Source organism: Colias philodice, chromosome 6 (assembly GCF_061535455.1).
Source record: "Colias philodice isolate Cphi_HAF_F1 chromosome 6, ilColPhil1 Martin Lab GWU primary, whole genome shotgun sequence".
NCBI lineage: Eukaryota > Metazoa > Arthropoda > Insecta > Lepidoptera > Pieridae > Colias > Colias philodice.
The window spans coordinates 6510868-6523383 of record NC_143091.1 but is presented as its reverse complement, the minus strand read 5'-3'; the positions used below and the strand labels follow the sequence as shown (position 1 = coordinate 6523383).

At 36.0% G+C, this 12516-nt stretch overlaps 1 protein-coding gene across 8 annotated transcripts; it reads left to right on the top strand.

Moving 5' to 3' along the window:
• Nucleotides 1-208: 208 nt before the first annotated feature.
• Nucleotides 209-12418, top strand: tgo (Aryl hydrocarbon receptor nuclear translocator homolog tgo). Of its 8 annotated transcripts, none has more exons than XM_089696418.1 (14): nt 209-424; nt 1498-1546; nt 2657-2737; nt 3649-3809; nt 3888-4060; nt 4142-4289; nt 4711-4893; nt 5167-5243; nt 5403-5613; nt 6307-6457; nt 6826-6956; nt 7777-7952; nt 8412-8574; nt 9887-12418. In XM_089696418.1, the coding sequence occupies exons 1-14, from the start codon at nt 397-399 to the stop codon at nt 10069-10071; spliced, it is 1917 nt and encodes a 638-aa protein (XP_089552544.1). In that variant the 5' UTR covers nt 209-396; the 3' UTR covers nt 10072-12418. The 8 variants fall into 8 exon arrangements, with proteins under 8 accessions (XP_089552544.1, XP_089552546.1, XP_089552545.1 ...); XM_089696420.1 differs by having other exon boundaries at nt 5155-5243; nt 7795-7952; nt 9890-12418; XM_089696419.1 differs by having other exon boundaries at nt 5155-5243; nt 7795-7952.
• The last annotated feature ends 98 nt before the right edge of the window (nt 12419-12516 follow it).

The window sequence follows — 12516 nt, the reverse complement described above, 5'->3', positions numbered from 1 at the left end:
AAATGACTTGTATCCAAATAACCATAATATATCAACTGCCACCCAACTGCACCCCACCTGCAACTAAAACGTAGTGATTATATCCTCTTTGCCTGCAACCTCAGAACCCTGCAAGGCTGCAACCCGTAGCTGCAACCGTAGACAACGTCCCGTGTATAATCTATGGTAACGTCCTAATTAATATTTTTTTCAACTGGCAAGGAATTTTGGTTGGCAAGGCGATCAGCGATGTCATGTCATCTTCTCAAATGAAAAATGGCGTGTGTTGTGTTGAGAAATTAAAATAAACAGACATCGTGATTTAACTTGGAAAATAGTAAACTTTAAAGTGTTTTTAATTTATTAATTCTACACATAAAGCAGAGTTAAAGCCTGGTCCGATGAGTGTATCGACCGATGTCTGCCGTGGCTCCCACTATCCCCGGTTGGTAATATTTTAATACTTGTTGCAATATATTTTTATCTGTATATTATTTGTTTTGTGTGAGTTTATTGAGTAATTATTGAATTAATAATAAAGATGTTCATTTTTCGCCAAGAAAACAAATTAATGGAATGTCTTATTTTCTATTGACGTTGCTGTTTCGCATATCCGCGTGACGCGTTGTTAGAAATTAAATAACGACAAAACGATGATAGATAAGCTGTTTACTTGCCGTATTTAAATTGATTGTCCTTCGATTATGTTTTCTGTGAATGGCGATGGTCATATAAGTTTTTGATAAAATATAAAATGATGACTTCTATTTACTAAAACACCATAATATTTGACCTATTTATGAAGGTACAGGTATAGAACCTCATAATATGAATTATACAAAGCTAATAGCAATAATATTTAATAAAACCAAATAGTTTGCTTATGTTTTCATAAATTGAAGTTATTGCTGTTTGTAAATATAGACCTAACAAATTATTAATTTAACTCAATTTATTGTAATTTTTATTTATTATATACCTAAGTTTTTGGTATGATAAAATAAGATTTCTCTGTAATCTCAATAATTCAATGCAAATACCACTGGTTCAGATGGTTTATCTAAAATATAATTATTTAAACTAATAAATCTATAAAGTCTAAATAATTCTAAAGGATAATATATTCTAAAGTATTCGAATATTCTAAAGTATTTTAAGTAATTACTCCTTTTGGAAATCCTTATTTATCTACAAAAAAAATTACACTAACTAAAACATAGGCAACTATCATCAGAATGATACAAATGTGTTAAAAAACACACCTTGCCAATATAAAATTGAAATATCAATTCAATACATTTGTTTAACCTCTCAACCACCAAGCGGCCACATCCGACCGCGACACAATAGATTTTCTATTGTGTCTGTGATTCAGGGGCCTGATGGATTAAATAGAAAAAAGTGATTGGATAGATCTTGTTTCTTTATGTAATTTTGGTTTTATTTACTTTCTATCACTAAACACAATTTTACTTTGGATCATAGAGATCTTTTAGAAACACTCTTATTATCTTGCAGGGGTTGACCCAGCAAAGGAAATACAAAAGCGTCGCGCTGGTAGTATTGGGTAAGTTATCAGTGAGCTAGCTGTGATGTAGTTTTTTATATAACTAAATTTTAACAATTTTTTGAAAAGTCAATAAAATTATGTCTGAACCTGTGGTAATTGCATAAATGTATATAACTGAACTATTTATGCACAATTTGTATTGTCATTCGCTTTCTGTTAACCTAATGCAATTGTTTTAGTGTCGAAACACAATCTATTTGCGGAAGGACTGGTTTATCTTAGGTTTGGCAAAAGCCATTGGGCAATCCTCGAAATACATTTCAATTTCACCCTTTGACTGAAGCCAGCAGCAGTCTTGGGCGTAGGCGAATGCAGCATAGGCATCGCACGCGCATAAGACGCCTCAGCTAGACAACGACTGACGAAAATAGTTTAGTAAAAGGCCGAAATATGTATTACATTTATTTGGGCTTTGACAAAGTCATTATGCCAGACCTGAGGTTTAACCAGTACAACCTAAGAGCGTATACGCACTATGCGGGTAGCCGCATTGCGGGTAGCCGTCCGGCTGACCGCAAGCATAATTATGGCGCAGTTTCATTAGTCGTTAACTCGTTCGGTATACAGCATACGGGGAGTCCCCGCAGGAGATTTTACGTTCAATCATAATGTTTTACGTAAAATGAAGGTTCTCCCTACACCCCGCATGCGGGCCCTATCGACTAATGAAAACGGTTCCCCGAATGCTGGCCCTGTGGCACGCGTTCCAGAAATCTCTCGCACCCCGCATGCGGGCCCTATCGACTAATGAAACTGCGCCATTATGTACGTAATATTCATTTCTATGCGCACTGCGATGCGGCTACCGCAGACCGCAAAGGGCGCATAGAAATGAATATTCCGTACATAATTGTGCTTGCGGTCAGCCGGACGGCTACCCGCATAGTGCGTATACGCTCTAAGAGTGCCCAAGTTTCGGGGTTTGACTATAATACAATAACATGGTTTTGAAAAATAAGAAATTAAAGTCTATTAAATTGGAAAAGTTACTGCTTTCGTTCTCTATTCATATAGAAAAAAGTCTTATTTTGCTCACTTTGTATTTCAATATATACCTATATTTTTTATTATAACTATTATTTGATCAAGTATTGTTTGTACCACCAGATCCGATGACGACGACGCAAGTGGTGGAAAATACACAAGGATGGAGGAGGATAATATACAAGACAAAGAGAGATTCGCAAGGTATTTAAAATTTTCATCATATCTTCTAAAATCCCTAGATTCTTTGATGTTTTAATACAAAATTATTAGTGTGGAGGGTTTCAGCATGCTTGAATTTTTAAAGCAAAGAAACAGATTAAAATACCACCTCATGATCAATATTTTTATATTCTTTTGCATTTTAAAATATTATCCATAGTCTATTGACACCTTTATATGATATTTCATTAATTATAAGACAATAAGGAAAGATTTGTTTCTTTCCATTAATGTGGTAATTTTTCCTCGTATTATAGCATATAAAAAATTGGCAAATAGGTTACATGTTTCTCAAGACACTTTCGTTCATTCAAAGAATGTTTTTTTTTTACTATAGGATAGAATTAAGGATTAAATGATTCCCATAAACGCGGTATTCATTGTTTTGATTAAAAACGTGTCTTATCACGCAACGAAACTTCGATATTAGGTAGTTATTAACTTTTTGTTACTTATGATAATATTATGCCTTAGCTTTTTCCATCAAGACATAATAATAGCCTATAAGATTGCGTATCATTCTCATAAACATTGTTGTCGTATCGTCCTTAGGATCTTGTTGAATACCAGCGTAAAAATAATGATTTTTAGTTTTTCTCTCTGGATTATCGATATTCTTATCCTATTCTATCTAAGAGAAATACTTCTATAAAAATCCTTTAAGATTTAAAATTATTGAAAACAGAAATATATATACAGAAATAATATATTTACCTAGTATGGTACATCGTGGTAGTGACAAAAATTTCTCCTTATCCTTATCTCGATGGTTGACTAAACTAATATCATAAAAAAGAAATTAATTACTTACTACAATGTTCTTTATTCTTCATATTTTATGCTCCCTATAAAGACTGCCGTAATGTAATTTTTTGTTCTGCTTCATTTTGTAGTCGCGAAAACCATTGTGAGATTGAACGCCGTAGAAGAAACAAGATGACAGCTTACATTACGGAACTGTCTGATATGGTTCCAACATGCTCCGCTCTAGCACGGAAGCCCGACAAGCTAACCATACTGCGTATGGCAGTAGCACATATGAAAGCTTTAAGAGGTACTAAAAAATCCACTTTTGGTTTTGTATTGTCTCAAATTATTGTGATGGATAATTAAAATATTTATGATGTTACAGGTACTGGAAATACTTCTACAGACGGTACATATAAACCATCATTTCTGACTGATCAAGAGTTAAAACATTTAATTCTTGAAGCCGCAGATGGCTTTTTATTTGTTGTATCATGTGATACAGGTCGTATTATATACGTTAGTGATAGTATAGCTCCTGTGCTTAATTATTCCCAGGTAAATTTAAATGACATGCAGAATGTTTGTTTGAAGTAGAATCGATATGTAATAATGCAATAAAAATTTCTTTAAATTTAGGGTGAATGGTACTCCTCATGTTTGTATGATCAAGTGCATCCAGATGATGTCGAAAAGGTACGAGAACAATTGAGCACTCAGGAACCCCAAAATACCGGGCGTATATTAGATCTTAAAACTGGAACTGTGAAGAAAGAAGGGCATCAATGTAAGTATTGCATATATTTTTTAAGTAACTTCTTAATGAAATTCCACACCTCTTACATTATTTATTCAGCAATTACTTGTAATAGACTATAGTCACACCCCGGACACTCCATACAAAATTATCGTTTTGACAGTCACACTGTAGAGACTGCAAATGTGTGTGTTAACGCTTTATGGTTGGCACAATTACATTAAGTCAATTTGATTAATGTTGTCAATCTTCGTGGCGTATCGTCCCTGTAGAAAAATATGGACCATTTTTAGACTGATCGTGCGGGGTGAGGTAAGTGTTTAATTTTGGCGGGAGGCGGAGAGTGTCCGTTCTATAGCGTTTAGCTACTATTATGTATTCTGTGCTATAGTACTTAATGTGTATTCACGGTACATTAATTAATTATAACTCGTTTTTACCATAAACATAGCGTCCATGCGTCAAGTGATGGGCTCGCGGCGCGGGTTCATCTGCCGCATGCGCGTGGGCGGCACGGCGGAGAGCGCGCACCTGGGCCGCCTGCGGGCGCGCAACTCGCTCGGGCCCTCGCACGACGGACACAACTACGCGGTCGTGCACTGCACCGGGTACATTAAGAACTGGCCGCCGACAGGTTTGTTGCATGCGATACGTGTTATTGGTCGCGGACTGCCTGAACAGAATTCCATGTAGTGCTGTATTTTGTTGGGTAAAATAAAATATAGCATTATTTCGCTTTTGCTGCATCTTCTATTATTTATGAAATGAAACTTCATTGTACTTTTCTAAATTTGTCAATAATTATGTAATATTTTGATCAGGTGGTTGGTGATGTTGACTAACCGTTTGGATAACACATAAAACTTTCAATATTTTATGCGTTTTGGGAAATCAGATCTGTTTCCAGGTATGCAGATGGATCGCCCTGTTGAAGATGAACTTCACGCGTCTCATTGTTGTCTAGTGGCTATTGGAAGATTGCAGGTAAATTAAATGTTATTTTTTATCAATTCAATGATCTTTCAAATAGGAGATTTCGTAAATACTGTTATATTAAATAGATTTATATTATTTCTGTCGTCATATTTTAAACAAAGTGAGATATAAGTACAGGTTTAACAGCGTAGCACTTGCCGTCCCCAGGTGACGTCAACGCCGAACGCGTCGGAGAGCAGCCTGTGCAGCGGCGGCGCGGAGTTCGTGTCGCGGCACTCGGTGGACGGGCGCTTCACGTTCGCGGACCAGCGCGCCGCGCAGGTGGTCGGCTACGCGCCCGCCGACCTGCTCGGCAAGCTCTGCTACGAGTTCTACCACCCGGAGGACCAGCAGCACATGAGGGATAACTTCGATCAAGGTGAGTTTTGTTAGATTCTCTCTCCGTGAAGATAGTTCTGGCTGGAAAGTTGCATATTTAAATTATGTAGCACTTCCCTATCGACAATAAAAAAAATGTTCCTGTTTCAATCTTAAGTGAATGTTTTTAACATTAAATATAGTCAAAGTTTTTGTTTAATACCACTCATCTTTTAGGAGATGGCCAGAAAAATGGATTGTAAAATGTTGAGAATTTATAAATTGAAGAACTTTTAACATTCAACTATTACGGCGGGGGCACACGATGCGTTGCGGCGCCGCACCGCAAAGATTTCACTGTGTCAGTGGGCACACGAGCGGTGCGGCGCCGTAACGTTGTTTTGTCGCAGCGGCGCCGTAGTAGCGTTGGACAGTCTGCGAGCGTGTCTCCTTCCTTGTGACGCAAAACAACTGAGCGGTGCCGCTCCGGCGTCGCATCGCATTCACCCCTCCCCGCCTCGTCTCGGTGGTTGCAAGTCCGGTGCGGCGCCGGAGCGCATCGTGTGACATGCCACAGATATTTCTATGTAAGACGACGCAGCGACACCGCTCCGGCGCCGGACCGCCGCCGCAACGCATCGTGTGCCCCCGCCGTTACTCTTGTGGAATTTTAGAATTTTAATCAAATTAACAGACATTTTTCTTAATATTTTTAGAATGTCATACAACTATGTATTTTTTTTTTTGTTTACAGTATTAAAATTAAAAGGACAAATAATCTCACTGATGTATCGATTTCGGACAAAGAGCAGAGAATGGGTCTGGCTGAGAACATCTGCATTTGCATTCTTGAATCCATACAATGACGATGTTGAATACATTGTGTGTACAAACACTTTGGCAAAGTAAGTAATATTCAACTAAATAAGACGCTTACAATGATTTTTAGATAAGTGCATATTGCAAACAATAGTAACAAAATGACAATAGTATTGTAATACCCTTAAGTATGTAGTGATTTTATAAGTAATATATTTTTATATACTTGACTGTTGTTTTTTCTTGTAATGTTTTTATTAGAATTACTTGTTGGTGTGTCAAAAATAAATTAGATTTATTTATAAACCTGACAATAACGACAACTTGGCATTTATAAAATAACTGAATGGTATGAAATAATACATATGACACTTATGCAAAGAAGTGGCATTTTAAAGTTTTGATAAAAACCACTCTGAACTTAGCAAAAATATTAATTTGTCGAATGTTCTAGTCGCTCGCTAGGCAGCACGACGGGCGAGAGCGTGTCGGAGGAGAGCTACGACTACCACCTGCGGCAGCGCGACGTGTACCAGGCGCCGCCCGCCATGCACCAGCAGCACCATGCGGCCACAGGGCTTCATAGTACGATCACTTGTTATATACCCGATAAATACATACATTATCATTGAGATATACATGGAGACGACACTGCCTACATCACATATTATGTTCCGCTCAACATAAGCCATATGGCTTAACTGCACTCAGTCGCTTTAGTGCGATGGTCGCGTTCATGTCTTGTTTGTTATAAAGCAAAAAACCAAGAAACACATCAAATATGCCTCCTCCATACGTAGTAATAATAGCTAAATGTAGATTATACAGACTTATGATGTTGCCACAGATCAAAAAAGGACATGCCTCTTCTTTGTAAGGCCGGTAATTCCTTCACAGAGATTATTGTGAAGGCTCATGGGTGGTCGTGATCACCCGCTACCGGGCGACCCACCAGTTCGTTTGATCGCTTTTTTATATAAAAAAAGGTCTTCATAGTACGATTTGTTATTTGTATAGTAAAATTCACAGATTATACAGACTTACAATGTAGCCATAACATATAAACTCGATTAGTAAGCTCGGGAGTGGTATGTGTCAGTGGAGGCCATCTTTTAGTGACCAATTAATTTATGTGTGCAAAATGAGACATTTAATTTCTAACCATTTAGATATTTTACATACAATACAATGTGATTGTTTTTGATTAAAATTTTGCCTCATTTATTTCAAACAAATACATGAATTAGAATTATTTGTGTTCTCCCTAATATGTTTTAAAATTAATCACTTGGTAGTCGTTAAACTGGCACCACTGTAAAGAATTTTTGAGCACTAAAAACTATCTCTATTATTTAAGAAAATAATTATTATCACGATAACAATAAAATAGAGCTTTTGTCAATAGCAGCGTTCGAAAATACAGGTGGTGCGGGCGTGGGCACGCGGTCGCCAGTAGAGGGCGTGGGCGGCGCGGCCAACGCGGCGGCCGGCGCCACGTACGCGGCGCACTACGCGCCCGAGTACTCGCCGCACAGACCCGCCAACACGCCGCCTCATACTACGTGGACCACGCTCCGACCGGTTACTATTGTTATTACTTATTCATCATCATCAGCTCGTATATGTTCCCACTTGGGAGTCTTGGGACACTTACCTTCCATAAGGGATATTACTTATAAGTTATTAGTGAATTGGTAAAGAATATTCTGATTCTACTTCTGTTTATTTTTTTAATCCATTTGATTAAATTTCATCATCTATATGAGCACAATATAATCTTTATTTCAAAATGTTACATTACAAGGTGCATGATTCTAATTTGACTGAGGTTGTATCAAATTTAACAATGATGTCACATAGATTTTTCAGGTTACACCCATTAAAAATTTCTGATCTTACTCATTAACCAACAATAAGTAATTTTAATATTATGTACTTATGTGTAATATCACTTCTATTTAACCAACATCCTCATCTCCTTGTATCTCACTTAGTTTATAAATATGTGTATAAAATAATAAATATTTGCTATTTGAACAGAGCGGCAGCGCGGGCGCAGGCGCCGGCGCGGGCCCGGCGGAGGGCTACGCGTACGGCGGCGAGGCGGCGGGCGCGGCGGCCGCCAGCCCCGCGCGCTCGCCGCCCGCGCCGCCCTACCTGCCGCCCGCGCACTACCACCACAACCACCACCATCCCACGCACGGTAACTGCACTTTGCTATTTAGTATTCATTATTATAGGTCGCGTCATGTAAAAAGAACGCTGACGGTTAAGCTGCGCATTGGCGATTTATTAGTCTATTTGGTGTTATGAGGTGGTATAAGAATAACAAATATGTAGTTGCGAAGCCACGACTCGAGAGCCTACTTCAAAAATAAAATAAGCAGCAAATAACTTTCGTGCTAAACTCGATACATGCCAAAACACACCCCATCACTTTCATCCAGCGTTCTTTTTACATGATTCGCGTTATTATAGTAATTTATGTGTGATGTTATGTCTGAGGAATAACGCAGGGTGAAACTAGTCTCTATTATGTGTTGAATTTAAAAACTATTTTACACGCTTTTATCGGTATCGCCTGTGTGTTAGTATGTAAACAAGAGACTCACTTTAAACATACATTTCAATTCAAACTTTGTACACTTATCAAGAACCTGTAACAATAAAAATTCATGACTATAGTCGAGCCAATTTAATAGGCAACATTTGACAGTAACCTGCTTAAAAACATCGATTAAAGTGAATTAATCGATACGGACTTGAAACATTTGTCAATCGAACTTGAAACACATATCAATTTTAAAATTCATCAGGCGAATCCCTATCCCAGTAACATACTTTCTTTCGTTAATTTAATAAACTAATGTAATTAGCAAAATAAGACAAGTATCTAAATATGTAATTAAAAAAACACAACACATTTATTAATTTATGATGATTTTTATTCCCAAGTAATCAATGCATTCGATTCTAGATGTCAGATTTCGATTTTTAGAGTAACGTCTCTGGTATTTAAAAAGAAAAAAGGTTTATTGACACAAAATTGTAGCGACGTTAGTTCTTTAAATCAGAAACTGTTTATTATGATTATAATGGTTTATCAGTAAAATAAAATCTTAAAATTACTTGTATCTGTCATTATAATTATAAATATGTAATCGTAATTGAAAAAAGTTAAGCAAATGTGCAGTTCTAACAAAACGAAATATCATGTAATTCTATGTCGTCGTTACTAGGTTACGTTGTTGAATTTTGTTGAACTGTCAAATGTTGCCTATTAAAATGGTTCTACTATAGTTATCGCGTGTTTTTTTTTCTATTCATTATTCATTTTTATATCATGAAATTACTAGCACTTAAAGCTGGGCGTTATAAGTGACAGGTGCTAATTAATGAACATGTGTGGTCGTAGTGAATTTTTAATTTTAGAACTTTATTATATTAAATCATGTATGACTGTTATGTTCCTATACAAATAAAATAATAAATAAAAAAATAATAATGGTATAAAGCAGGTATGTGGGCGTGGCAAGGCGGCGCGGCGGGCGCGGGCGCGGGCGCGGGCGCGGCGGGCCCCGCGGCCGAGGGCGCGCACGCACCGCACGAGCTCTCCGAGATGCTGCAGATACTCGACCAGAGCGGATCCGCTACCTTCGAAGACCTCAACATCAATATGTTCAACTCCAACTTCGAATAACGCCCGCCCGACGCGACCGCCACTAACACATCTTACAACTGCTAATCTGTAAAAGAGCGCGAATTGATTGAGAAAATTTCACGTCGAGTGATAGTTCAATGCAAATCAGCTCAGTACCCCTAGTGTGAGTTTGATCGAGTACGAAACGATACTATCGCGTCTGCGTCACAACAGAATTAGTATGGGAAATCGAACAGCGCCCTAGCGGACGTATGGGAAACTAGGCGGCTGTTTCAATTTCATAGAAATCCGAGTTAACTTTATCGCGATCGAGTGGCGAGCAAGAACTCACACTTAGCACACTGAATTACAAACAGTTAACTTATAAATAGATGGAGGAACGGAATCTTATCGTATGCAGTGTCGTTTCACTGTGTGGTCGTGGTGGTCTGTGCAGAGATCAACCTGTATACAATGTATAGCTCGGTTAAGCTAATTATAAATACCTTTTGGTTTTAGTGCAACGAAATTACAGCAATCTATTTTAATCAATTGAATATATTATTGTATGTAATGATAATTATGTTCTTTTGTGAACGTTTTATTTTAATGTTTATACCCATTATAGTGAGTAACATACAGTGTTTTTATACTATCAAAAGTTATAAACAAAACTTTATTTTATGCAGACAATGAAATAATAATTATGCGGTGACCAAATTTTTATGGTAACCTAAATTTTAATATAGTAATTCTTATGTATTTTATAATAATATAAGGTGTAATTATCTGTAAAGATATACGAAATGTTTGAAATTAGTACCAAAAGATTTGTGAATTGTGCATGCAAGGGTATGGTACAATACATACTTTTGAACTTGAACAATAAGTACAATTAAATACTTTGTATACAGATATTGCGAGCGTATCTATCTCATTAGAATTAAAGTTTTCATCACCTCAATTATATTAAATGCATTACCTGTCCCTATAGAAAGTACTCATTTATTTTAAACCTTTCTTGGCATACAATCACTAAAGATCATCGCCAAATTCTATTGACTCGTGTTTTATATGCGTCTCGGAATATCAATTGTATATAAACTATTTTTCTAGTATTTTCATTCACCAAAACTTAGGTATTATACTTAAATTTGTTAGTAACAACCATGTATTTTAATATTGTTTGCATTCCAATTTCCAGGTAGGGTGTGTGATGATATTGTTATATTTGCTGAGTAGGTAAAACAAACCATAATTACAAACCCGCTGACATTGCTGTAAGTGCATTTGTTAAAGAAGGTTAAAAACTAAAAATTCATATTGGTTAAATTTTAGTGAGTACTTACAGTACTCCATTAATTATTTATGAAACAGTGGCAAGATGAGATTTCTAATGTTATAGTCCTACCTGTTCAAGGTTTAAAATGACCTTGCTGTTTGATCCTTGGTGTAATGCTATTGGATTATTTTATTTTACTTAAATAAAATGAATAGTACAGTATTTTTAGGTTATCTTATTTTTATTATATTTGTAAACATAGGTTCTATAAGTGTTACTGGCCTTTAATTATAGAGTTATAAATTCAGAATTCAGCTAATTAAGTGTCATTATTAAATATAATGATTAATAAAGCCCACATTGAAAGAGATAATACAAAAATGTTACCCGACTACGAAATGTAGCATCTAATTATGTACTTGTCCAACTATCACTCATTGAGCGCTGTATAAGGACAAGCAGATGCCGTCTGAAAAGCTTAATATTTCGGAATCGTATGAAATAATAAATTCATATCCTCACTACAGTCTACATAAATGACTTGATGGGCTTAATAGACAACCTATAAGTTTACGTAGTCGGGTATTTCTATAATAATAATAATTATTTCTATGTATAGATATATCCAATAACCCAGTCTATGATTAAAATTATAATGATCCACCTCATATTTTACTTATTTTTTAATGGACTGGGTTATACATCCATTTTGCAAGAGCATATCCTAAAAAAATGCAATGATTCATATTGTATAATTGGTATTCAAAATTTTACTGTGGCCTTCGTAAAGATCAAGCTAGCAAAATAATAATAAATTATACATTATTTTAGTTTATATAATGTAGTATTAATGATCAAATAATATTAACGTTGGGGTGTCACACAGCATAAGGCAGCTATTTGACATTGTTAAGATCTACTTGAAATGAGCACAAAATCTTAACATGGAATGCAGAAATGGGTTTAATTATTTTCTTAAGAATATTAATTGTTTATAATTATGTATTAGTTAAGATTTTTTTCTAAGGAAATTAAAAATAGCATTGCATTTATAAGATGTTTCTTATTTGCAAATTTATAATATTTTAATTGATCAAAATATACTTTTTTTCTAAAAACACGAAAGTTTGTTTCCTTTTTGTTTATCCCTCTACATCCATGCCACCCATTTTTTACCCGATATATAAAACACTAACTCCACCTATGGCTACTGCAAAGTGCAT